This window comes from Onychomys torridus, chromosome 9, assembly GCF_903995425.1.
Source record: "Onychomys torridus chromosome 9, mOncTor1.1, whole genome shotgun sequence".
Lineage (NCBI taxonomy): Eukaryota > Metazoa > Chordata > Mammalia > Rodentia > Cricetidae > Onychomys > Onychomys torridus.
In genome coordinates, this window is record NC_050451.1 from 67,499,754 (window position 1) to 67,525,848 (window position 26,095).

Here is a 26,095-nt window from a genome sequence, read left to right on the forward strand (position 1 = left end):
TAAAAAAAAAAAAAAAAAAAAAGGCTGGAGAGATGGCTCAGAGGTTAAGAGCACTGCTTGCTCTTCCTAAAGGTCCTGAGTTCAATTCCCAGCAACCACGTGGTGGCTCACAACCATGTGCCCTGCAGGGATATGTGCAGACAGAACACTGTATACATAATAAATAAATAAATAAATCTTTTTTTTAAAAGAAAGAAAGAAAGAAAAATAGTAGAGCTTTTCTGTAGGTAGAACTTTCTAAAAACTGATCTCACTACTTTACTCTGGTTGAAGATATTAGTGTTAAAATACAGTGCTAGAAGGTAAAAGCTGAGTGTAGGCTATTGTTTATATTAGCCGTATAGAATCCTCCATGCGTCATAAGGTTAATAACCTTATTAAAGCCATCCCCTGGATGTTTGGGAGCCACTGTGGCAGAGATACCCAGTTAATATTTGTTAATTAAAAGGTCAGGTTCAGCGTTCATAGTGAGTATACTTCGTAGGCCAGTACAGTAATGCTGTGTACACTCTAAGCCCTTTCATACTAATAGCTCATTTTTATTATAATTCAATAGGTTTTTACACATGGAAAGACAGGAAGAGAAACATCTCCCATCATCCCTCCCACAAGGATTGTAATAAGGAACCTAGGGAAGAGCTAGTCATCCCTCTAGCCTGTAACCTTTACTGTACCACTCTGCCTCCCTGCTTGTATGTGAATTTTTTCATAAAGTTCTACAAAAAGACTCCTTATTAGCTTTTTATGCAGTTATCAAAATCAATGAGTTACTATAAACTTATATAACTTTCTTACCCTAATAGCAAGTAGCTGTTTTTTAAATCTGTAAGAAATATCATAATCAATGATGAACATTATGGGCATTCATTTTATCATCAAGACTAAGAAAGGAAGGCAGGTACGGTGGTACACACTTGTGATCCCAGCGCTCAGGAGCCTGAGGCAGAAGATCTGTCATTTCAAGACTAGACTGTGCTAGCAAGACTTTGCCTCAAAACCAGCATAAGCTGAAGACCAGAATATCCGCTGCCACTACTCCAACCATATATTGTACTATCTTACACATGGACCAAAAAGGAAAAAAATGATAATTATACTGCCACAAAACATAAAACTTAGCCCTATAAAAGACGCTGTTAAAAGAATGATAAGACAGTCTACAGGCTAAGAAAAAGTATTGCAAAGTGCATCTCTAACACTAGGCTTGTATCCAGAATAAAGTTCAAGCTGGGCATGGTAGTGCACATCTTTAATCCCAGCACTCAGGAGGCAGAGGCAGGTGGATCTCTATGAGTTTGAGGCCAACATGGTCTACAAAGCAAGTTCCAGGCATCCAGGGCTGTTGTACAGAGAAACAATGTCTCAAAAATCAAAAACAAAGATCCATAAAGTTCAGCACTAAGAGCACAACCAATTCTTAACATCTCCAAACAGTAAGCTAGTGTGAAGTATCGAAGGCAAATCTAAGTGGGGTAAGGACATCCCTGGTGGACAAGGGGTCACCATGTCCTGGGTGTCAAGACTGGTGACTACAGTGTCCCTGGAAAGGGGTGGCTGATCTGAGAATGGAAGGCCCAAGTGAGGACATGAGGGATGGGTGTATCCCAGTGTGGGCTCCTGGGACCCAAGCAGGAAGAAGGGCATTGGCCTCAGGGATAAGGCTACTGGTGGAGGTGGGAGACTGGCCACATATCATAGCCTTGAGGAAGAAATTAAATACTGTGAAGATAGTGAACTAGATCAAAGATAGTTGAATGATATATTAAAGATAAAGAAATTAGATTTCTCATAGTCAGGAAAAGGAATTGCGATACTATACAGAATGACCGCTATAGATGTTAAGTTGGAATTTCAAATATTTGTGTTGTAGTTTTCAATATATTTAAGTAGGCAAAAAATAAAATTAATGGTAAATGTGAAAAATGGGCATAATCATGAAATATACTTAGTCAAAGAGTATATAGCGATAGCAAGTAAGTATATGAAAGATTCCCAGAGCCATTATCCATTAGTAAGAAACTTGAAGCTGTGAAGAGATACTACTCCATAGCCATTAAAATAAGCAAATCAACAGTGGTGAATACTGAGCATCAAATACCAAGTACCAAGGAGGCAACAGAGGCAGTGCATCTCTTGTAGTCTTGTGAGGTGCAGGGACAAACAGCAGCGGAGCACAGATGCCTTGCTGGCTCCCTTCAAGACTCTGTAGGAAACAGTTCACCACCAAAGCTATGAGTCTGTCTTGACCCAGGATATAAAGTAGACAGCAGAATAGAAATGCAGTGTCTACAAACAGGTGCGTATGTGGAACTGTGCTTCATGGTGGCAAGTAAGTGGTGTTTGGACAGTGAGCGGTCCATACGAGAAAAGTAAACCTGAGTCCCGGCCGCACGCGTGTGAATGACATAAACTCCTTATGAGTGCTAGTCTTAAACGCAGATGTAACAGCTTAGAGAAAACAGAAGGCAAAGATAGGGAAGGATAAACGCATAAAGTAAAACAGTTAAATAAAACAATGAGGGGAAAACCCACAAAATCCCAGAATAGCTAAATCTGGACATGACGGAGACATGACCAGGAAGGACACTCAGGGCTCAAAAGTCCCAGCATACTTTACTTTGTGAAAACAGTAGAGGCATAGGTGTGAGTACTGTGATTTTATTTAATTACACTCTGTGTGTGTGTGTGTGTGTGTGTGTGTGTGTGTGTGTGTGTGTGTGTGTGTAAGTAACCATACCCCTTGTGGTTATGTGGACATCATAAGACAACTTTTAGGAGTCCTTTCTTTCTTACACCCTGAAAGTCCCAGAGATCAAGCTCAAGTCGTCAGGCTTGGCAACAACCTCCTTTACCCACTGATCCATCTTGCCTGAGTTGTATTATTTTTAAAAAAACTACACGGCTAAACTTCCTCTTTTCAATTTAATTAACTTAAAAATTTTAAAATTAACTTAAATATTTTGTGCCTGTATAAACAATTACAGTTATCAGTAAAACACACATCTCCTGTGCCATGTTAAAAAAGATTAGGGAATATTTTAATTTCTGTACCTATAAATCATGTTACCAGTGGCGCTACCTTAAAGAGCCAATAGCCTAAGCATGGTGATGAATGTAATAGGTGTAATTTTAGCACTGTTTCTCCTTTTTCTTCTCTTTTCTTTTTCTTTGTATTTTTTTCAGTCACCCAGTGAAGTTTATTCATGGAAGAGGTCTTCATCTTTGGAAAAACCAAGTGTCACCAATAGGGGATTCTATGGAGGGAAACGGACCAATGTTACCCCCAGGCACAGAAACTGTGTGACTCTCACACACACTAACCAGGTGGTCAGGATTCTGCCTGCAGGAGAAGTCCCTCTGAAAGACATCTTCCCAAAGGGTGAGCAGCCATCTCAGCTTGCCAAAATGGTTAAAGGTAGCTTGCTTTTGCAGGGAGATGTCTACTTTGTCATGTTATTTTTTCCTTGCAAGTGTTAACCATCCTGACACATGTAGCTAAGAACCTCTCTGCGTGTGGAAAGCCTGTGGATGTCTCCACAGGGTTGCTACTTGCGGCCTCTGCAGGTAAAGTTGGTCTTTGTTCACACTGCAGTCTGTACCGGGTCTAACTTAGAACTCGGCTTCTGAGCGCTTACAAGCAGGGACTCCATGTGCAGACTGCGTTACCTGCCGGTGCCCTCCAAGTCACCTCACATGGAGGACTGCGTAAAAAGCGCAGTACCAGTCACTTATTGTGTCAATCACTCATCTTCAAACTCCACCGTACTATTAGTTCGATCTTTATTTTTATTTGTGTGCAAACTCTGGTGTAGGGAGAGAACATAACTGAGTCAATCACCCACCAGTGGCCTGAATGCAGATTTGGGCCAATGTCTCCCAGGACCAATTCTAGAACTTTTCTTACTGACCATACCGGCATTCATCCTAGCCGTTAATTATGAGAGCAGTCATTTGCATAGTGGTAGTACTTGTGTTATCCTGTACCCATGTTCATTGTATTAGTGTGGCCCTATGGATATAATGCTAAGTGTATTGTATCTGTTACTGGGTTTGAAAGTCCAATTTAAATCATTACACTTAGAATGTGTTCTTTCCAAACTGAAACTAGTGGAAAATAGTCAACCTTTCCTTAAAAACCTTCCCATGACAGAAGAGGCAGCTGAGTGATGTGACAGCTGCTGAGTATCACAGCACATGGCAGGGTGGGGATATTCACAAGGTGATGTAGAAACACAGGAGAGGCGTATGGCCCAGGCTGCTGACATTTAAGTGGCTCCTGAAAGATGTGTGAGAGGTAATGAAATAAGGAATTACGACAGGAAAGGCGGGCCAAGTGAGAAGTGTGGGAGCTTGGTAGACATTCCAGGAGCTACACGGTGTTCTACACCACAGCACAGTTCTTCCATCCACCCAGAAATGTGGGACGCACCCGGATACACCTCCCCCTCATCATCCATGGACAGCCCTCCCTAGTGCACCTGTCCCTTTGATACAACCTCAGCAGTGCTTGGTATGTTCTATTGACAGCATCCCACACCCCACCCAGGACACACCTCAAGTGCTGCCGTGACCCTCCCAGAATTATTGCTTCCCTTTTACCCTCATAGATTTTATCAGAGATAGATTTAATGTTTGCACTTGTTCTGAATAAAGACAGTATGGTTCACTGTTTTTACTTAGTTGTTTTATACATTTGATGAATACAAATAGTTGCTTAGCCATCATCACAATTAGTAAAGAAAAGTCTTCCTTGCCTATAGCTGGAGTTTTTCTGGTCCTGCCTGGCCCAGGGTCAGGACAATGTTCTCTCACCCGCCAGTCCCGCAGCTGCTCAGACCCAACCAAGTAAACACACAGAGTCTTATATTATTTACAAACTGTATGGCCGTGGCAGGCTTTTTTTTATCTAGTTCTTTTATCTTAAATTAATTCATTTTTATTAATCTATAAGTTGCCACATGGCTTGTGGCTTACCTGTATCTTTACATGTTGCTTGTCATGGCGGCGGCTAGCAGTGTCTTCTGACTCAGCCTTCTTGTTTCCAGAATTCTCTTTTTCATTTGTTCTGCCTATACTTTCTGTATGGCTACTGGCCAATCAGCATTTTATTTATATACAGCGATATCCACAGTACTTCCCCCTCTTTTTTTAAAAAGGTTTTAACTTTCACATAGTAAAATTACATATAACAAAACAATTATCAAGCAAGAATTACAGTTACAATATCTAGTCTATTTGTACTTGGCAGAATTAAAGAAGATATCCTATCCTATATTTGTGAGTCTACAGTTTTATATCTAACTTATCTTTTATCATAACTAAGGAAATTATAACTATCTAGTCTTTAACTATATCAAAGACCTCAGAAGGATATAATATTACCTGAGAAATGGGAGAAGGATGCAAGCAACTTTTGGGAATCTTGCGAGAATAGACAGAGACAGCTGGCAGCCTGGGTCGTCACCTAATGATCTTTTGTAAAGTTGTGGCATCTGTCTTTAGCCCACAGGTTTAGAGTCTCTCAGTCATTTTTCTTTGTGTCCTGAAGAATGTCTGGCAGTTTCCTCTGTGAAGCAGGAACAGGAAGGACCATTTTGTCAAGCAAAGTTCAGTGGTCACTTTCCATGGGTCCTAGTCATACAACCTCAGCAGTGTTGGTATGTCTAGTCAACCAAGCAGTCTAGGCAAGAACAGTTTCTTGCCCAAATGGCTATTTTTATCAAGGTGAAGATAAACTCTATATAGAGTATCTTTGATACCCATCCTTCTCTCTGAAGTAAATCCAGTGTGGCCAGGAGCAGACATGTCTCACTGTCCAGAAAGTCTAAATTTTTAAAATATTTTAAATGCCATTTTTTGTAGGTCTTTGAAGCGTTTGAAGATTACCTATCTATCTGAAATATATCTCTGTATACCTAGAAAACTTAACATGACTATATAAGTTTGACTATCATAGAAGACTAATTATTAATCTGTATTTTTAAATTATCCATTACAATCTAAATGCATCAAACAAGAGTAGAACTATATATATAGTATAACAAAATTAACTTTAAATTTGTATCAATAAACTAAAATCTATACCAATGTAAAGCATTTTAAACAAGTTGTTGCTCTTTAAAAGTAGGTTCATTAATCTACCCTTTCATCCTACCATATTTATATCACTGGCCCAGAAAGCCTCCTGTGTCAATAGTCAACCCCTCCAGCTACCCCCAACCCCCACTAATCTAATTTCTATTCTTATAGATTTTCCCTTAACAGGATGTCATACTAATGGATTCATACAAATGTAGTCTTTTGAATCTGGTTTCTTTTATTTAATAATGTCTTTCAGAATCTCTTATGTTTTGTGTCTGTCTTAGTTTGGCTTTCTGTTGCTGTGATAAAACATCATGACCAAAACAACCAGGGGAGGAAATGGTTTATTTCGCCTTACGGCTTCTAGGCCAGATTGAAGGGAAACCAAGGCAGGAACCTGATGCAGAGGTCATGAAAGAGTGCTGACTACTGGCTTGTTCACCCATGGCTTACTCACGTATACAATAGGACCATCTGCTCAGGAGTGGCACTGTCCACAGTGAGCTGGAACCTTCCACATCAATCATTACTCAGAAAATGCCCCAGAGGATTTCTTCTCATAGGCCAACAGATAGAGGCATTTCCTCCATTGTGGTTCCCTCTTCCAAGGTGACCCTAGTAGACAAGAAACTACCCAATACATTGCCAGTCCACTGTCTGTTTGCGTGTAGTAGTCTGTTACATGTTTAGACTACTATCATGTGAGTATGCTACTATTTGTGTATCCATTCATAAATTGATAGAAACTTAGATTTCCAGTTTGATGAAATAATGAATAAGGCCTCTCTGAACATTTGTGCATGAGTTTTTTACTTGGATGAATCTTACAAATGGCATGTTTTTTGTATCATATGGTAAAACTGCTGAAGGATTTTCTGAGCTGGCCAGGCCCATTTGCATCTCTCTCAGCAGTGAGAGAGAGCGCCTCCCATTGGCCCATTTGCATCTCTCTCAGCAGTGAGAGAGAGCGCCTCCCATTGGCCCATTTGCATCTCTCTCAGCAGTGAGAGAGAGAGCGCCTCCCATTGGTCCACAGCCTTGCTGGGACTTGGTGCTGTTGGTTTTTCATTCCTCTGACACTTGGGCAGTCATTCTCATACTGGCTTCCAGAACTGTGTCTTTGGTTAGTGTGTGTAGGGCGGCATGTGTTTGCCTTGGTGTGCATGTGGTGATCAGAAGATGACTTTCAGGAATTTGACCTCCCACCACCACATGGCTCCAGAAACCCTCCCACCACATAGATTCTGGAAATTGAATTCAGGTTTTCAGCCGTGGCAAGAAGTGTCTTTATGGTTTTAGTTTTTGTTTCTCACCATCCAATGACCATCTTTTTTTTTTCATGTATGTCCAGAGTTTTATGTGTTCTTTTTTATACCCTGAAAACAAGTCCAGTGTTAGATATCTACTTCCTATATTTTCTGCTATTGTAATGAAGGGTAGATGTCCTCTTTCCTCTGGGAAATTGTGTAGCTTTGGGTTGTCTATTTAGATTTATGGTCCACTTTTAGTTAATTGTCATTGGCTTTGTTTGTTTGTTTGTTTGCAAAATGGCATAAGAGCAAAACACAGAGGCTTGAGTCAGGGCCATTCAGGACCCATTTGGACAAGATTCAAAAGGAAGAAGCTCACTAGATCCCCTTGGTCAAGTTAAGAAACTGCCGTTGCCAATCTGAAGCTCCCCTGTGATTGTCACTGCTTCGTGTGCCCCAGTTTAGCAACCATTTCTTCGCAAGTTCACATCTAGGGGTTGTCCTCCATCACAGGTATTGTGATACTCTGTCTCCTATGTGTAGACGGAGAGTCTGTTGGGCTATCGAGGAGGACATGTCTCAGGTTGTTGTCCCCTCAGCATAAATGAGGCTCCTGGAGGCCTGGAAAGGAAGGTTCAGCCAGTAAAGCTCTTGCTGTGCACACATGGTGCCCTAGTTGGGTCTTCAGAACCCACAGAGAAAAGCCAAGCGTGGTGGGGCATGCTCATAATGCCAGCACAAGGGCAGGTAGAGAAAGACAGATCCATGGGCTCACCAGCCAGTCAGCCTAGCCAAACCGAGACCTAGCCAATAGGAGACCCTTTCTCAAAAAACAAGGAAGACAGGCTCATGAGGTGCAACACCTAAGGTTGCCTTCTGACCTCCAGTGCACACAGGCGTCTGTGCACACACACTCACGTGAACATGCTCACATATGCTCACACTCATACATGTTCATGAAAAAGGTTACTGGAAAACATTCAGTGAACCTTTTCACTACAGCACATATCACTTTTAATCCTAGTGGCCAACAGGTGTGCATCAGTTACATTTCCAAAAGAAATGAATGTGTAAAGTAACCTCGTTTGCCTTTGCAGACTCTCCTGGTTGTCTTACCTGTCAGTTTTTATTCCTGCCCCTAACTTTGGCCCTGTGCATATAAACTCTCCACTGTCCACGGGACCTCTGTGATAAACACCGCAGCAATGTTTCCCCTTAACGGTGTGTGACTAATCCCTAAATACAGTTTGTACCTGTCTTTGAAATCCACCAGGGCTGTAGCCACGGTGGAAATGTACTGAGCCTCCATCCTCTTAAGGATGGACACATTTAAAATGGATGGATAAGGCTAAGTTTGGAGAGAAACCTGGCCACAGTTACGCTTCCTTAATTCATCCATGAATTCCATTCAAGGATAACCGTAAGGCTCTTTCTGTAAATATTTTTGTCTTCTGGTTTATTTTTAGACCCGTAAACTTTACTCTTGATTCTTTTTAAGTGACACTGCCGCTGTGTAGCCACAAGGTCCCTTTGCTGATGTGTGAAAATGTCTTAATATCAGAGCAATGGTTGCTTTCTCCTTATTGAAGCAGACACAGCTGTCACAGCATTTTTCTCCTCCCCTGTCTGTGGAATTAATTTTATAGTGAACAAAAAGCAAGAATGATGTAGAAAAAAGATTTATGTGAGTAGCCATGCTATTCTCACAGTGGTCTGAAAGCACCATTAGCTGTGTCTCAACTCACGCTGCGTGAACTCACACTGCATGCTTTTAAAAATGTCTGTAAGTAGCAAAACCAAAACGCTTAGGTTAGTTAGATAGGCAGCTCTAGCTTCAATAGCTTGTCTTTCTTAGAAAAAAAAAATCTTGGTCTATAAATATGTATTTATAGACCAAATATAAATTCCCCTTCCTTTAGCTAGGTTTTAGCAGCAGTTGTCAGAAATGATGTATGGTGTACACAACTTTATCAGAGACTGCCCTTATTCCATGGAATTGCAAGGTAGATAGAGTGTGACTTTCAATAGGCGTGTCCCCCTCATGCAGGTGGCCATCTGGGGACACGCGGTTCCGCTGAGTGGCCAGATTGCACCTTAACCCCTTTCCTTGGCCCTCCTCTCCCTGACGAGCCTCTTCCTGTCCTCTCGAGTCTGCCTGAGCCCCACCCCATGCACTACCTGCCCCCCCCAACCTCCCTCCAGTCTCTCATACCTGGCTCCAGAGCTACAGTTCCCACTCTGGAATTTGTTTCCAAGTCGCCAGAGGTCCACAATGGCTCAAAAAGGAAAAGAGGCAAAAGGAGAAACTTTGCCCTTCATGCTGTGCACTCCTGAAGAGTGAGCCCCGCCCTGCTGGTAGCATGTCTACAGCAAAGAGAATGCCATACACCTTTGCTGAGGACATCATAAGGGTGCACTGAGTAGTTGAGAAAACTCCTTCAACCTGAGTCGGTTAGATGGCCTGTTTGGTTGGTTGGTGTGTTGTTGTTGTTTGTTCGTTTTTGTCCTTCAACTGCAGACATGAACCAGAACTGTTCATTGTTGTTGTTGTTGTTGTTGTTGTTGACCACACGCAGTGGACACAATGAGGACCTCTGGGCATTTCATTCTAAGCCAGACTGTAATAAAAATGATGGAAAACAGGGAGATAGACAGAAGACATGTAATTAGGCAGACAGACAGAAATCTTTGAAAACATATATGTGTTGCATGTGAGTTTGGTTTAGTGCCGGCAAGTGTTGCTTCGTTTTGCTCTTGGGATATCTTGACGGTCAAGGCTTTGCTCACTGGGGCTGTCAGGCAGGAGCTGCATGGGAGGACGGTAGGTAGAGAAGACGTTTTAGCATCAAACCTTCCTTTGGGATGCCTGCTCTCCAGCTGAAGTGCCTAAAGTCCCGTGGTTAGATTAGCTCTCAGTGTCAGCGTCCACAGCACCTGAGCTGGAGGCAGACGGGACGGTGCTGTCAGAGAACTACCCAGACCAATTGGAAGTCCTGCACACAGTGGGACAGCTTGGGTTTTGAGGGTGATGGTGGCTCTTGGGAGTAGTCATCAAGTTCTGGAATTTGCTGGAAGGCCAACCCCAGAGTCGGAAAGAGCTCATATTGCTTTTTCTGCTGCTACCCTGAGCCTTTCACTGTCTAGACATGCCCAGTTCCTTGCCAAGCAGTTCCCAAAGTTCCCCTCTCCCCTGAGAATTTCATCCCATGTTAGCAACGTTCAAGCATTCTTGGGGCCACTTTGGTATCAGCACCCCTTTAACACTTGCCTTGTGTCGGGACTTATTTGCAGGTGTTACGCCGCCGCGGACAGCTGGCTACATAGAGGTTACTGATCTCCAAGCTAAGAAGCTCCGATACATCCCTGTCCCCAGGTAATCCATGTTGCTCTTTTTCTTACCGTGGTCTGTTGTATGGAACCGAGCGAGCGCTTCCTGTGTACTCTGAATAAACGCATGGTTCCTGCTTCCTGAAGCAGCAGTTCTCGCTCCTCCACCCACAGTTGGTTTGTAGCTCACCAGTCTTCTGCATGTGTTAATGACATCTTTATTTTCATTTGGAAAAACATTCAAATGTTTTTAAATACAGTGTGCAGGCATGAGTCCTTCGGCCTCTGGCCTGTTCTCCTTTGAGTGGTCTGTTCTCATTTTCACCTTCTGTACCAGGAACGATACTGTGAGTATTGCAGGAATTTTAATTTTGGTACTCATTAGCTGAACTCGTTTCCTGAAATAGATGACTCAAGATGCCCAAGGTATTTCTATAGCGTTAGTGTTACATTGTTTCTAAATATGATTCTGTCCTTTGCAGTCATGTCCATCTTGTAGATGAACAATTCCCAGACATTTAGGGTGGACCTTATTACCAGTCGCTGCTTCCGTGATTGTCCAGGAATGGCAGCAAAGCCTTTAAAGCAGCCAAGTGTGTGGTCTGAGCAGGCGTGGAGACTCCTCTCTGCTGTGAGAACATAGATGTGCTCGCCTGCTGCCCTGAGGCCATGCCTCATCTCCTGTTTTCCGCCTGAGGCTGCACCTCCCTTGGTCTGCTGTGATTACGTTCTTTTGTCTTTTGCTTACCACCAGACCAAAGCCTCCTCCTCCTCCTAACCCAGTGGTTCTCAACCTTCCTAAAGTGTGACCCTTTACTACATACAGTTCCTCATGTTGTGGTGACTCCCAACCGTAAAATTATTTCACTGCTACTTCATTACTGTAATTTTGCTACTGCTATGAACTGTAATGTAAATATCTGATGTGCAGCCCTTGGGGTAGCGACCCACGGGTTGAGAACCACTGTTCACCTTTCCACTCTACTTTCATCGAGATTGAGATCATATTTCCTCCTCTGGAGTACCTTGTCACACGTGACTGCACCCTTCATAGCACAGCGGGTAGAGCCCTGCCTGAAGCCCCAGTCAGAGGAGCCTGGAGAACTATCTAGTACTGGAGGGAGGCCAGGCCCAGCAGAACCTGTTGGCTCCCCAGTGCAGCAGCAGACCACGTCTCTCACCCTCCTCCAAGTCCCAGAAGAAAGCATGGCAATGCAAAAAACCTCAGTAGCAGCTTCGTTTCTCATGACCTGTAATCAGACTTTAAGGCTATGAAAAATTCAATCATTATTCCGAGAGGTAAATTTACTTTCTCTAATACATATTGCTTCTTGGACTACCTTAATATGTTGACTTCATGGGAGATGTCTCTGAATCATTTAAGGGAAATGTCTTGTTCCATCCTAGCTATACATCCCTTAAACTATGCAATTAGTGCAAGAAGCAAAGCAAAGAACATCCTGTGGTGTCTTAGTTGGGGTTTATATTGCTGTGCTAAACACCAAGTCCAAAAGCAAATCTCAGGATTCTCAGGCCCACACCCTCACTGGGGAAGTCAGGGCAGGACCCTGGAAGCAGGAACTGAAGCAGAATCCATGAAGGAGTGCTGCTTACTGGCTTGCTCCCCATGGCTTGCTCAACCTACTTTTGTATATAACCCTGAAGCACCCAAGCACCGGCCTAGGGAAGGCTTTGCTCACAATGGCTACTTCCTCCCACCCCATATCAATCCTGAATTGACAAAATGCCCTGCAGATTGGCCTAGAGGCAGTCTGGTGGAAGCCACTTTCTCAAGGTTTCTTTTCCCAAATATGTCTAGGTTTGTGTCACATTGTCAGGAATCAGCGTAACTACTCTTAGCATTTCTGAAGCATTGGTCATTTTCCAATATCTCTCCTACGCTGTTTGTATCTTATTCTTTGAGCTACTTCTACTGACCAGGAAAATAACTCCTCAAAGGGCAGCTGAGTGTACAGCAAGTGCCAGCAGGGTGCACACTCATTCCTTTAGACTGAAGCCGTCTGTTAGAAGCACAGTGCAACTCTCCAAGTAGTGTTTCCTAGAGCTGCAGGAAGGACATGAAAAGGGGGTCCAGGGTTTACTCAGAGGGAGAGCATGTGCCCAGCAACGTGCCATGCCCAGGGTTTGCTCCCATTACCAGGGAAAGAAAAAAAAAAAAAAAAACAGGTAAAATTAACTTTAATGATATATTTTATTTAAACCACTATCTTTTTGAGATATGTTCAGTATAAAAATTTTAATGTAGGTTGATATGACGGTATATGTCTTTAATCCCAGCACTCAAAAAGAGAGGCAGATGGGTCTCTGTAAGTTTCAGGGATACATAGTGAGACTCTGTCTCAAAAAAAAAAACAAAAAACAAAAAACAAAAACAAAACAAAAACAAAAAACAAAAAACCATTTTCTTCTAGGTCTTTCAACTCTCAGTACATATTTTATACTTGCAACACATTTCACATGACGCACAATTTAGATCATTGTCCTTACATCCTGATTTTCTGTTGAAATTAGCTAGTGCTATATTTGGCACACATTAGAGAAGAATGAGTCATCTAAACTTAAGGTAGTGATTGGTGTATGGTGTGGTGTGGTGTGTGTGTGTGTGTGTGTGTGTGTGTGTGTGTGTGTGTTGGACAGTTAAATTTCTGCTGAACATCAGGAATGTTCTACACAATGCCTTTCTTAATTACTGTGTTACTGCTGTGATGAAACACCATGACCAAAGCAACGTTTGAAAGGAAGTATTCCGTTGGGAGCTTGCTTACAGTTTTACAGGGTCGGTCTTTGATCGCTGTGGCAGAGGGCATGGTGGCAGGCATGGCAGTGAAGCATGAGTTGAGAGCTCACATCCTGATCTACCGACAGAAGGCAAAGAGAGAGTGAGGCTGGGCTTGGCTTGGGCTCTGAAACCTCAAAGCCCACCCCCAGTGACACACCCCCTCCAACAAGGCCACACCTCCTAATCCTTCCCAAAGAGTTCCTCTAACTGGGAACAAGCATTCAAACACACCAGCCTATGGGGCCCTTCTCATCCAAACACCACAATAGCTAACTTCAAAGTATAAAAACAAATAAAGTCGCACAACTGCGGAGCCAAAGTGAATGCATTTTTTCTTCAAGGTTTTGTATCATAGATTTGAATTTGGTTAGGTTTTTATAATGTGGTGCTGGGGGGTTGAACATGCAGTGCTCTACTGGTGAGCCCCGCCTCCCTCCATGGACTCACATACCCTCTGCAGCTGGAACTACAGGCAGGCAGCCACCCCGACTCACTGAAGTCCCTCCTGTCCCATGTTTGCACAGCAGGTACTTTAACCACTGAGCATCGTCTCTCAGCCCCTACATGGAGTCGGAGTCGTTCGCTGCCCCTCATTGCACGTGTCTTTGGGATTTTCTTCTGCTTTGAGATGGCTAAAGCAACCTTCCCGGGAGAGGAGCGGACGCAGCTCAGCAAAGCTGAAGGAACATACTTGGGGGGGGGGGTGGGGTAGCATTGCCATGTGCGGGTGTCACCTGCCTGCTTTGCCTGGTTTCTGATCTCTTTGGACTCCTTTTTCAGTGCAGAATCTCTCTCACCGTACACCGCCTGGATATCTGCTATCTCGGACACAGACGCTCTGCTGGCTGAGTGGGACAAAAGTGGCATTGTGACTGTTGACATGGGAGGCTGTGTCAGGCTCTGGGAAACTGGACTTGACCGTCTACAGCAATCGCTCATGGAATGGAGAAACATGATTGGACAAGACAGTGACAAACCTGTGCAGGTATCGCTTGAACTGACCTTCCTTCTCACAAATTAGTTTAGTTTTAAATGCCACCATTAAGGAGACTTTGTGCTTAGCCACTCCAATAGCTGCTGAAATGGCTAAAATTATTTTTAGGCTCCTAATGGAAGCAGACGATCTATCCATTTCAAGAGTGGCAAAATAAGACTATGTCTTAGTTCCCTGCCAATGTTTAAAGATAATCAACTTGTACTTCCTAGCCATAAGCATCTCTGGTTTTCTGCATCTTTTCTTTGTTGTATCAGCATGGTTGCTGACATCTGTGCATGCTGCCTGGGAAAGAAAAACACTAGGATGTCGTGTAGAGCAGATTCTTCCAAGGTCCAAAGCTCTACACTGGAGTCAGAGAAGCTTACCTCCAGTAGAGTGTGTGCGCACCTATTTGCAGACTGTGCAGGCTCTATGAGTAGGTGAGACTCTGGGAGAGAGATACAAGGCAGCCGTTGGGAAGGTAAGGAAGCCCACAGCTGCAGGGATGAAACACTTAGATCTATTTCCGCTGCTGTCTGGAGCCAACTAGAGAAACAAAGAAAGCTGCAGACTCACGTATGCTAGAGCATAAATGAACAGGATCAACTTGCAATTGGTTCTGATCTTTAGAACAAATCTTTTCCTGTTACATATCACTGTTGTATAACAAAAAGAAAGATAGGCTCCAAAATTAATTGGTTGGTTAATTAATTAATAACAAGAAAGGTAAGTTGCTACCAGCTCCATCACTCTGCAAACAGCCATCAACAAGGTAAGACATTTCCACTTGCTATTCCATCAATAATTGTCTAATAATTACTATTTTATGTGATTTCCCTAAAAGAGATGTAAGTATATTTATGGATGAATACTACATCTTTCTGTTAAATTTTTAAGAGCTTGAAGGAATGTTTTGAAAATCTCAACCTGAAATAGGCTAGTGACTTTCAATTCTTTTGAAGAGACATAAATATATTAATTTAATTAAGTTGAGTTAAAGCAAATACATTGCTCTAAATTGATGTCGATAAGTAAGCAGCTCTATTGTAGCACCAGATTGACTGCCATGCTTGATTAGAGTTACCTGTAGTTCTGTTCAGAATTACCCTGGATGTTAGTTTCCCCTCTGTTTAAACTTTCACCCTTGTATTTTCATTGGTGCCTAGCAGTAAATACTATTGTGCTCAAACTTCCAGTATGCTCTTTGAATTTCTCATATAATGTGGAGATGAAGGATCATGCTTTGCCTGTGGTCAAGATGTGCAGTCCAGCTGAGTGTAGCGATGCGTGTCTGTGACCTTGTGATGGGAGGTAGGGCAGTTGTGAATTCAAGACCAGCTGGAACTGTATAGTGAGGTCTAGGACAGTCCGGGCTCCATAGCAAGACCTATCTCAAAAGTCCAAAAGGGAAAGAAAAAGGAGCCTTTAATCCCAGCTCTCAGAAGACAGAGGCAGGCAGACCTCTGGTTCAAGGCCAGCCTGGGCTACAGAGTGAGTTCCGGGACAGCCAGGGCTAAGCAGAGAAACCCTGTCTCAAAAAAACGAAAACAAAAAGAAGGAAGTGGCGGGGGGAGGGAGGGGAAGAAAATATTGGTGGCCTTAATTACTTACATTTAAAAGTGGGTCTTGGCTGGTTAAAACACTAACCCCTATTTATGTCTTAATCATGTAGCTTTTTCTTCCCAGGGCTTTTCTGAATATATTGCAGATCTTTGCTTTTCCAGTCCCCCTTTTAGTAACAGGTGCATGACAATGCACATCTTCCTTCATGCTGTAACTTGCCTGAACAAAATGACACTGGTAACTGATGCTAAATAGTTAAGCTAGAAAGGAGCAAAATTATCTCAAGAATAACCAAAATATTATTATTATTATCTGAACTTCCTCTGATCAAAATGTTTTCTCAGAAGTGTTTAGCTCTATGCCTCAGCTCAAAGTTCAGAAAGCAGAAACAGGACAAACTTAGCAATAAAGTAATATAAATCAGAATTAAGTGGTGTTTTGATTTGGAAAAATAGATTTAGTCTGCACGTTCCCTTTACCTCTACTGTTTCTTGGTCCGTGCAGTTGATGTTAAGCATGCATACTTGGACACTCAAATAGTCTGCCATTGTTTGAGCTTCTGGTCAGATCTCTTGGTAAACAGTGAAGCAGCATACTATTTAGGCCCACTCACATTGTTATCCACAAGTAGATTGTACAGCCACATCTAACTGGCGTTCTTGCCAATAACAAGAGCCAATACTTGTCTTCTACAGTTCCTTTCCCGGTCAACCATCAAGCTGCCCCATTGGTGGACTCTTCACTCAGAAGAGTTCTGCTCCTTATTTTTGGAGCTTGGAAAATCCCTCTTACAGAAGTAGTGGGGAGAGATACCTAGTTCTTGATGGCCTACTTGCGCTCATGGGTGCCAGCAGCTTTCCCTGACTCTGGTGGAGTGATCCGATCTCCATCTAGTGGCCATTAGGTGTACTACACACATTCCTGAAATGACAGTTCACCTTTGCATCCCAGACCTTGGCAAGTCAGCTTGGGAGATTTCCACTGTCCCTTGTGTGGTTGGTGTTGGGTAGTGGATGCTCCTTAGGTCGCAGTGAAGGCCTGGAAAACAACCTGTCAAGCTGTCCTCTCCGTCTTTCCCTGCCTGATTCTTCTGTGTATAGCTGAGGGACTGTCCTTAGACACACAGACAGTAAGCTACCTATCCCTGGGCTATCTGCTGCCTTCTGTTGGCTAGCAGCATTAGCATGGAGCCATACTTAGTTGAATTTTTGTTAATGAATTATTTGTCATATTTTCAAATGAGAACCCAAGGAAGCACTTTCTGAACTCTCCATGTTCATTCATTTGACACAGACAAGAATGTGTGTTTTCCTGTAATGAACAACTGTAACAATAAATTCAAAGTATTACTACAACTTTAGACCCTAGGACCCACAGTTATTACTTTTAGATTGTATTTTCAGAAGCACTGGTTAAGTATGAGCCAGAATTCATCTAGTTGTATATCACAATGTTGCTTTTTTAAATTTTATTACATTTTTATTTCTCCAAATAATTCTGTTAAATATACACCACCATTTTCCTCAAAAAATCAAATTGTCATCTCCGCAAAGCTGTGTAAGACAAATCTTAAAAGGTCTTATTAATAGAAAACCCAGAGCCAGATATTGGGGTGATAGCTGTGAGGTCAGAACAAGCCACAGCCAACCTCACCTCACCAACTCCTCAGCCAATTCTGTTTCCACAAATCCTCAGACTAAAAGCTTCTGGGTCCTCACCTGAATGGATCTCAGCTGAACTGCTGCTGAATGCCTAAAAGCTTAAAAGCCTAAAAGCCTAAAAAGCCTCTACTTCCTGGTCCTCATGCCTTATATACCTTTCTGCTTCCTACCATCACTTCCTGGGATTAAAGGCCTGTGTCTTTCCCAAGCAAGACATGAGATCTTAAGTCCTGGGATTAAAGGTATGTGCCCCCATGCCTGGTTGTTTCCAGTGTGGCCTTGAACTCATAGAGATCCAAATGGATCTTTGCCTCTGGAATGCTGGGATTAAAGGCATGTGCTACCACTGCCTATCCTCTATGTTTAATATAGTGGCTGTTCTGTTCTCTGACCCCCAGATAAGTTTATTGGGGTGCACAATATATCAACCTCAAACCTGTCAGTGACTGTTCTCATAAGGAAAGGTTGAACAATTATAGCTTTCAAATGTCATTTTCTAATTATAGCAGACAAATCAGAACGCTGATCTCCACATGGTACTGGCAGAATCTCTGTCTCTGTGACCTTTGCAGAGTGTTCACTTAAACATCAACTTGTAAATAGATAGAATGTTCTGGATCATAGTGCAGGAGTAGAACCCACATGTCCCTGCAGTTAGGACTCTGCTCAGCACATGGTCAGTGTTTAGACAGAGAAAAGATTATGGAAAGAAGTACAGATGAAAGAGAACTGTGTGACACGAAAGCACCATTGTCCCTCTGAAGAAAACATTCCAGGACTGTGAATACATGTAGTTTATTGTACATAGGTACATTTCTATTACTGTGATAAAACACCACCACCAAGACAACTTATTAATGCAAGTGTTTAATTGGGCTTATGGTTCCAGAGGGCTGGAGTCCATGGTGGTGAGTGAAGGCATGGTAGCAGGAACAGCTGAGAGTTCACATCCCAAGTTGCAAGGAGGAGACAGAAAGCCCTGGGGATGTGGGAAGCTTTTGAAACTTCAAAGCCCAGCCCCAGTGACACAGCTCCTCCAACAAAGCCACACCTCCTAAGCCTTCCCAAGCAGTTCTACCAACTGGGAACCAAACTTTCACATCCCCAGCCTGCGAATGTCCTTGAAACAACATCTGGGTTTAGCAAAGAACTAGGAAGAAGTCTGCCTTCAAGTGACACTCCTGGACTCATGTGTGGGGACTGCCTTTCCTCCATGCACTGTAGTTCATAAACAGTTGCTAGTCTAGTTCCCACCGATCCAAGCACTGCTCCCATCCATCACAGCATTGGAAAGAGTTAAACCCAACAGAGTTCCATCAACTCCACTTCCCTAAGAAAAGGGATCGTGAAGTTTATGAGTTTTCCGTTATTCCTTGTGCATGTCCAGTGAGAGAGTCCTATAAACTGCATGTCCAGTGAGAGTCCTATAAACTGCATGTCCAGTGAGAGAGTCCTATAAACTATGTATGTCCAGTGAGATAGCCCTATAAACTGCATGTCCAGTGAGATAGTCCTATAAACTGCATGTCCAGTGAGATAGTCCTATAAACTGCATGTCCAGTGAGATAGCCCTATAAACTGAATGTCCAGTGAGATAGTCCTATAAACTGTGCATATCCAGTAGAGTGATAGTCCTATAAACTGTGCATGTCCAGTGAGATAGTCCTATAAACTGCATGTCCAGTGAGATAGTCCTATAAACTGCATGTCCAGTGAGATAGCCCTATAAACTGCATGTCCAGTGAGATAGTCCTATAAACTGCATGTCCAGTGAGATAGTCCTATAAACTGCATGTCCAGTGAGATAGTCCTATAAACTGCATGTCCAGTGAGATAGTCCTATAAACTGTGCATATCCAGTAGAGTGATAGCCCTATAAACTGTGCATGTCCAGTGAGATAGTCCTATAAACTGCATGTCCAGTGAGATAGTCCTATAAACTGTGCATGTCCAGTGAGATAGTCCTATAAACTGCATGTCCAGTGAAATAGCCCTATAAACTGCATGTCCAGTGAGATAGTCCTATAAACTGTGCATATCCAGTAGAGTGATAGCCCTATGGAGTGTGCATGTCCGGTGAGATAGTCCTATAAACTGTGCATGTCCAGTGAGATAGCCCTATAAACTGTGCATGTCTAGTAGATAGTCCTATAAACTGCATGTCCAGTGAGATAGTCCTATAAACTGCATGTCCAGTGAGATAGCCCTATAAACTGTGCATGTCCAGTGAGATAGCCCTATAAACTGTGCATGTCTAGTAGATAGTCCTATAAACTGCATGTCCAGTGAGATAGTCCTATAAACTGCATGTCCAGTGAGATAGCCCTATAAACTGCATGTCCAGTGAGATAGTCCTATAAACTGTGCATATCCAGTAGAGTGATAGTCCTATGGAGTGTGCATGTCCAGTGAGAAAGATGGCCTATAAACTGAAAACTGTGGCTATAATAATTCTAAATGAATGCCAAAAATAGAAATCCTGTCTTGCCTCCAGACTGTGGAAAAGGCCTAAGAAAGTCTTTAAATTTTCTCTTCAAATCATCATCAGTACTATTTCAATTCCTTTCTCTCATACCAAAGTTCAAGACATTGTTTTATGTTGGTATTCCCACAGTGCATATTAGATCAGTAAGTAAGGGAACAATATTAGAAATGTTTATTAAAAGTATAAGGAAGCAGATTTAAAACATGCCAGTGATATATTAAGGTGTCAAGTAGTTGACAGTCCATGCTCTAGAAGTGTTATGACTGAGCATTTTTAGTATGTATTTAATGTGGCTAATACATCATAGTGGCTACAGAAATAAACTTTCTTACCATTATTTTTCTAATAAAATTATGATTTTTTTAACCCGTAAGCAGTATAGCCTATTTTTTAACAGTGTGATATTTGGAATAGTCAAACCTGACTTCAGGTCTGTGTCTCCTGTTGCATGTGATCATTGGCAAATTCCTTGTGCTTTTGAAGGTTTACTTCCTAATTGTGATACACTGGCAATGCTGTTTGCACATTACAGAGTTCTTGTGAGAATAAAAAGCTTTTATCCCTGGCACAGAGTGAATACTCAGTAAGCAATAAGAATTAGAGACTTCGAATTTAAGTAATATTGGGCTACAGGTTTGTTTAATGTTTATATGAGACAAAGCCACGGTAAAATGAAACGCTGTTACCCAGATACCCACTAGCGAATCACGACCCAGTGAGTTAATATGTCATCACCTGTCCTGGTGTCAAAAGTAAGCTTCGTTTACAATCCCTCTTAGAAAAAGTCTTGTCGGGCCCAAAAAAGGAATTGAAAAAATAGTCTTTGCTTAAACCTGTCAGCTTGAAGAAGAGCAGAAAATCAATGACAGGACAATGGTCGGTAGGGGATTATACTTGTTTAGTTATTGAAGAGACAACTAGAGCAAGTTCAAAATACACGGCATGTGCCCGAGCCTCAGTGCAAGGGAGAGAGTGAGTTGGATGTGGAGCTGTGTGTTCTTAGACCCCACATCATCATCATCATCATCATCATCATCATCATCATCATCATCTAGCACTTATGGCTTTAGGAATTGAAGGCATTGCATAGCCCTGGAGGCTGGAGTTAAAATTTGGCAGCCTGTGCAGGCCATTTAACTGTGCGGCTCTCTGTCCATCTGATGCTCCCAGCAGCTGGATCTCCACTGCTTTCCAGGAGGTGGGAATGGTCACAGAGACTGGCACAGCCTGGGACAGGAAGCTAGAGAATCCACCCTCCCCGGGGTCAGCCTCTCTGCAAGCTGGCAGGACTAAGAATCTTCCTGATGAAGAGGTCTTCTTAGAAGCCCCTTCTAGATCACCATACAAGGCCCCACATGTTGGCAAGCTCTACCTTTACACACACACACACACACACACACACACACACACACACACACTTGAACAAAAAGAAATGTTGGGATAAATAACAAAATCATAGTAAACAGTTGAATCAGTTGCCTGTGGAATGGAGATGGGGTGGGGGGCAGTGGTGGCATAGAAGACCTGCTTTTATTATCTATCTCCTAGTACTATTTGAAGTATTTAGCTAGGCACTTTTACTAGTTTGGTAAATGTAAAAAATCGGGAAAGACAATAATAGGTTGAAAACAGGAGCAAAGTTGTTTATGGCACAGTTCCCTAGAGTAGGTTAAACCTAACTCATCTGGAGGGCCTCAGCTCTTAAAACTGCAGGGTTTTAATGGCGATGACTCGGCTGTTCAAGGGCTGGCAAGTTGGCTCAACAGGGAAAGGAGCTTGCCACACAAGCCTAATGGTCTAAGTTTGATTCCCCAGAACCCACATAAAGGAGGAAGGCTCCAGGGGAGAACTGACTCCACAGGGTTGACCTCTGACCTCTACATGTACTCCCATACCCACATATGAGGTGCATGTGCACAAAAAGAAATAATAAGCTGTAAAAAAATAAATAAATAAATGACCCATGGGTTCTAGTTGTGAATTAAACCCTGTTTCTCCCCCAGCTGCAGAAAGAAACCCCAACAGATGCATATGCAGTTGGGGAAGCCTATGAAAATATTACAGGAAAATTACAGGAGAGAGGCTGAGCTGAAGGCCAGAATTGGAGCTAGCCCTGACTCAGCCCTCCTAAATACCCGTCCAGACTGGTCTTGACTCAAGGCAGCCTACAAGGTGAAGGCTGCCCTCAGAAAGCTATGAAAGGGGAAGTTCCTCAGCCCAATAGACAGTGCCAGCTAGCACCCTAGTGCCGACAACTAGCACCACACTAACTGGCAAATGGCTGAGTGCCAGTGGGAATTAGGCACAGATGCCACCCGCCCTCCTTATCCAGTACCACACTAGAAGTGTTAGTGCCAGAAGGAAATCCAGTAAAAGCCTAATTGCCTACCTGGAAAATCCATTTTTAGAAAACTTAGAAGTACTAAGTTTGACAAAATCAACTACACATCTCTGTATCAGCAGCAATTAGTTATAATCACACACACACACACACACACACACACACACACACACACACAAACACGCACGCACGCACACCATTTCTAAGCAGCTCCTACTGAGAATGAAATACTAAGGTCAGAGTTAAACATGACTTGTGTATGTGTGCAATGAATTCTGCACTAATGCCGGTCATAAAAACTGAGTACATGCAGAGGGAGTTCACTCTCAGATTTGACATGACAACGGCTCCATGCCTCTCCAGGCTGACCTGTAGATTTAGAGCAACTCCAGGCAGTTCCCAGCAGGACTTTTTCTAACAGCTGAATATAAGCCAATTCTAAATTTTTATGGAAGGGCATGGAATTAACGTAGCCAACACAGTCGCTTTAAAGGTGAATAAAGTGGAAGATCGTGTTACCAATTTTAAGGTTTACTGCAAAACTATAATAATCAAGACAGTGTGATGTTGGCAAAACGATGAAAGAACAAATCGATGGGACTGAATAGAATGTCCAGAAATAGACCAGAGACATTGCACCAATTAGTAGCAGGCCGCCAAAGCACTCTAATGGAGAAAAGAGTCAGCAAACCGCGTGGGAAGAACTGGACAGCCTTTGCAGAACTAAATAAACAAAGAAATAAAAAGAAAAACTGGTTTTAAAATTTTCATTTAAGGGGCTGGAGAGATGGCTCAGCTGTTAAGAGCACATATTGCTCTTGCAGAAGACCCAAGTTCAGTTCCAGCAGCCACATCAGCACACCAAGCCTCTCACAGAGGTCTGCACACCCAGCTCTAGAGGATCTGACACCATCTTCTGGCCTCTACAGGCATTGTGCTGACACTCAGCTACACACCTATCCACAATTTAAAATGAATAATAAAATCTTTGGGGCTAGAGAGGTGGCTCTGTGGCTAAGAGCACTTGATACTCTTGCAGAGGACCTTGGTTTGGTTCCCAGCACCCACATGGTGGCTCACAACAACCCATCATTCCAGTTCTAGGAAGGTCCCTTCTGGCCCCCACAGGTACCAGGCATGTATATGGTACACATACATACATTCAAGAAAACACACACATAAATAGAAATAACAAAAATATTTTAAAATATAGAAATTAAATCACCTAATAGCTGCCATTTCAAAAGTGATAATAGTATGCTACTAAATGGTCTAGCATTCATTATTATCAGAAGAATGTGAAGCTAATTAAAAATTAATGCTGGGCTACCAGCATGGCTTAGTGGATATAAAGACACTTGCCACCAAGCCAGACCACCTGAGCTCCATCCCTGTGTTTGCATGCTGGAAGGAGAGAACTCACTCCCACAAGTTATCCTCTGACTGCTATACAAGGACACTCACTGTGGTCTGTGTGAGCACATGTGCAGACACACACACACACCCATAATTTTAAAAAGATTTTAAAAAGCAGTTTTGTTAAAGAGGTTTTTAAAGTCTCCTCTTTTCATATCATTTTGGAAGAATTCCAAGTATTTAATTCACAGATGGAGAAGTTGAGGCCCAGCAAGATTAAGTAACTAGCCTGAGGTCGCATAGCCGGTAGTAATGGGACCTGTGATTTGATTTGTGCTCTATCTACCCAGCCACTGTCCAGGTGGCACTGTTCACTGTTCAGTCAGCTACCCAGGAAGTCCATACCACCACCACCACCACCACCACCACCACCACACACACACACACACACACACACACACACACACACACACACACACGCTAAAACCCAAAAGTGCTGGCAGAGTTCAAAACGTAGCACCTATCTCTATATGACCCCACAAGGTCACAGAAGCAGATGTTTCTAAGGGGCCAAGTAACACTTTCCAGCTCCTTGACATCCTCAGCAGGGATGCTTTGGGATGCTCCTCCGAGTTGATCGTGGCAAGCAGGAGTCTCGGGAGCCTCACGTCCTCTTTACACTCTTCCCTTTGGTAGCTGAGAGTGCAGCATCGCCATGTTTATGCAAGGAACAGAGCGAAAGGTGTGCAGCTGGTTTCAGGGAAGGCTGGAGCAAACACCATCACCACAGGGGTGATGTGACGCGGCCCCCAGTGTTGTCAAGTGCTTGCCCAAGATGAATGATTGACTCACAGGAGGGTCCTCCTCATTGCAATAAACAGCACAGTGAAAGCTAGCAGGCATTTTTTGAAGATGCAGGTGAATCACTGTGGAGGGAATTAGGGGATTGGATGATTGTCAGTTCCACAAGTAAGTGTGACTGTGGGAAAGCTTTCTCCTCTCTGCACAGTGCTCTTTAAAGGTTTTCTAGTACAGCGGCAGAAGAGCAGGTTAACAGAGACCACAGGGATGAGAGATCAGAGTAGAGGCCCCCAGCTCGCTGGATGGCTTTGTGATGTTGCGGGTCTTTTGTTGCAAGTGCCTTGCTAACCCAAGAAGCACCAGGTAACTGTCTTGTCCCATATCCTTGTAAATTTATTCACATTTCAGATTCATTATCTTAAAAACATTTTTAGAAGTCACCAATTTGAACATTCTTTTGAATTTTAACAGAAGGCTTTATTGCTCTTATTGTGATCTAGTTAAATACACACACACACACACACACACACACACACACACACGTCAGAATGCTTTTACTAGCAACAGCAGGTTGCACACTGCATAGATACATTAGGGAAATATTCTGTTGGAATGGACCTAAGGGCACTGGTCCTGGGAACAGGTAGAACAAGAAAAGGAAACAGCCTGGAGTCACCTGAGGTGTCGTTATATCACCTAATCTCACTCTAGTATCTGTGGTTTTTGTTTATTTGTTTTGTTTTTGAAGAAAAGGGAATCCATGGTAGTAGTGCAGTAACTAATAGTACGGGTGCTTATTGCCTAGCAACCCTGTTTTGGGTGTTTACATGTATTAACTCGGTCATCATGACAACTTGGAGGTAGGTAAGTACTATCATTACTGCAGTTGACAGATATGGAAATGGGCCGGAGAGCCGTTCACACCAATGCCCAGAGGTTAAATAGCTTCCTTTCTAGAGAAGTAGTATGCTTTTACTTTTTAAGTTCTGTACATGTATTTGTGTGTATACACACACACACACACACACACACACACACACACACACACACACACTTGTCATAGCACACAGAGAGAGGTCAGCAGCAGACAAATGACAGGAGTCAGTTCTCTCTTTCCACCTTGTGGGTTCCAAGGATCAAACTCAGGTTTCCAGGCCTAGCCACAAGCTCCCGTACCTGCTAAGCCATCTCGACAGCCCATGATCTGCTTCCAAATATATCCTGCCTGTTGCCACCTTCTCACATGCTTCTGCCCAGGGCAGCTGGAGAAGATCTGGCCTTTCTCTACCCTGCTGGCAATAAGGTCGAGAGGCCACCACTGTTTCTGCTTTACTTCCAGGATCCTTTCAAATCTTGATCCTGTCCAGTGACCTCTATCCCTTGGTTTAAGAAATACTACAAAAGCATGTTCTTTTGCTCATAATTTCCAGATGGTTAACAGACCTGCCAGCCCA

General features: G+C 42.9%; 1 protein-coding gene across 2 annotated transcripts in view; it reads left to right on the top strand.

The window, feature by feature from the left end:
• Positions 1-26,095, top strand: part of Vwa8 (von Willebrand factor A domain containing 8) — a 346,670-nt gene that overhangs the window by 254,369 nt on the left and 66,206 nt on the right. For both annotated transcript variants that reach the window (XM_036198655.1, XM_036198654.1), the window contains exons 35-37: positions 3,184-3,379; positions 10,623-10,704; positions 14,239-14,443. In XM_036198655.1, coding sequence (XP_036054548.1) covers positions 3,184-3,379; positions 10,623-10,704; positions 14,239-14,443 — 483 coding nt within the window. The remainder of the gene's footprint in view (positions 1-3,183; positions 3,380-10,622; positions 10,705-14,238; positions 14,444-26,095) is intronic.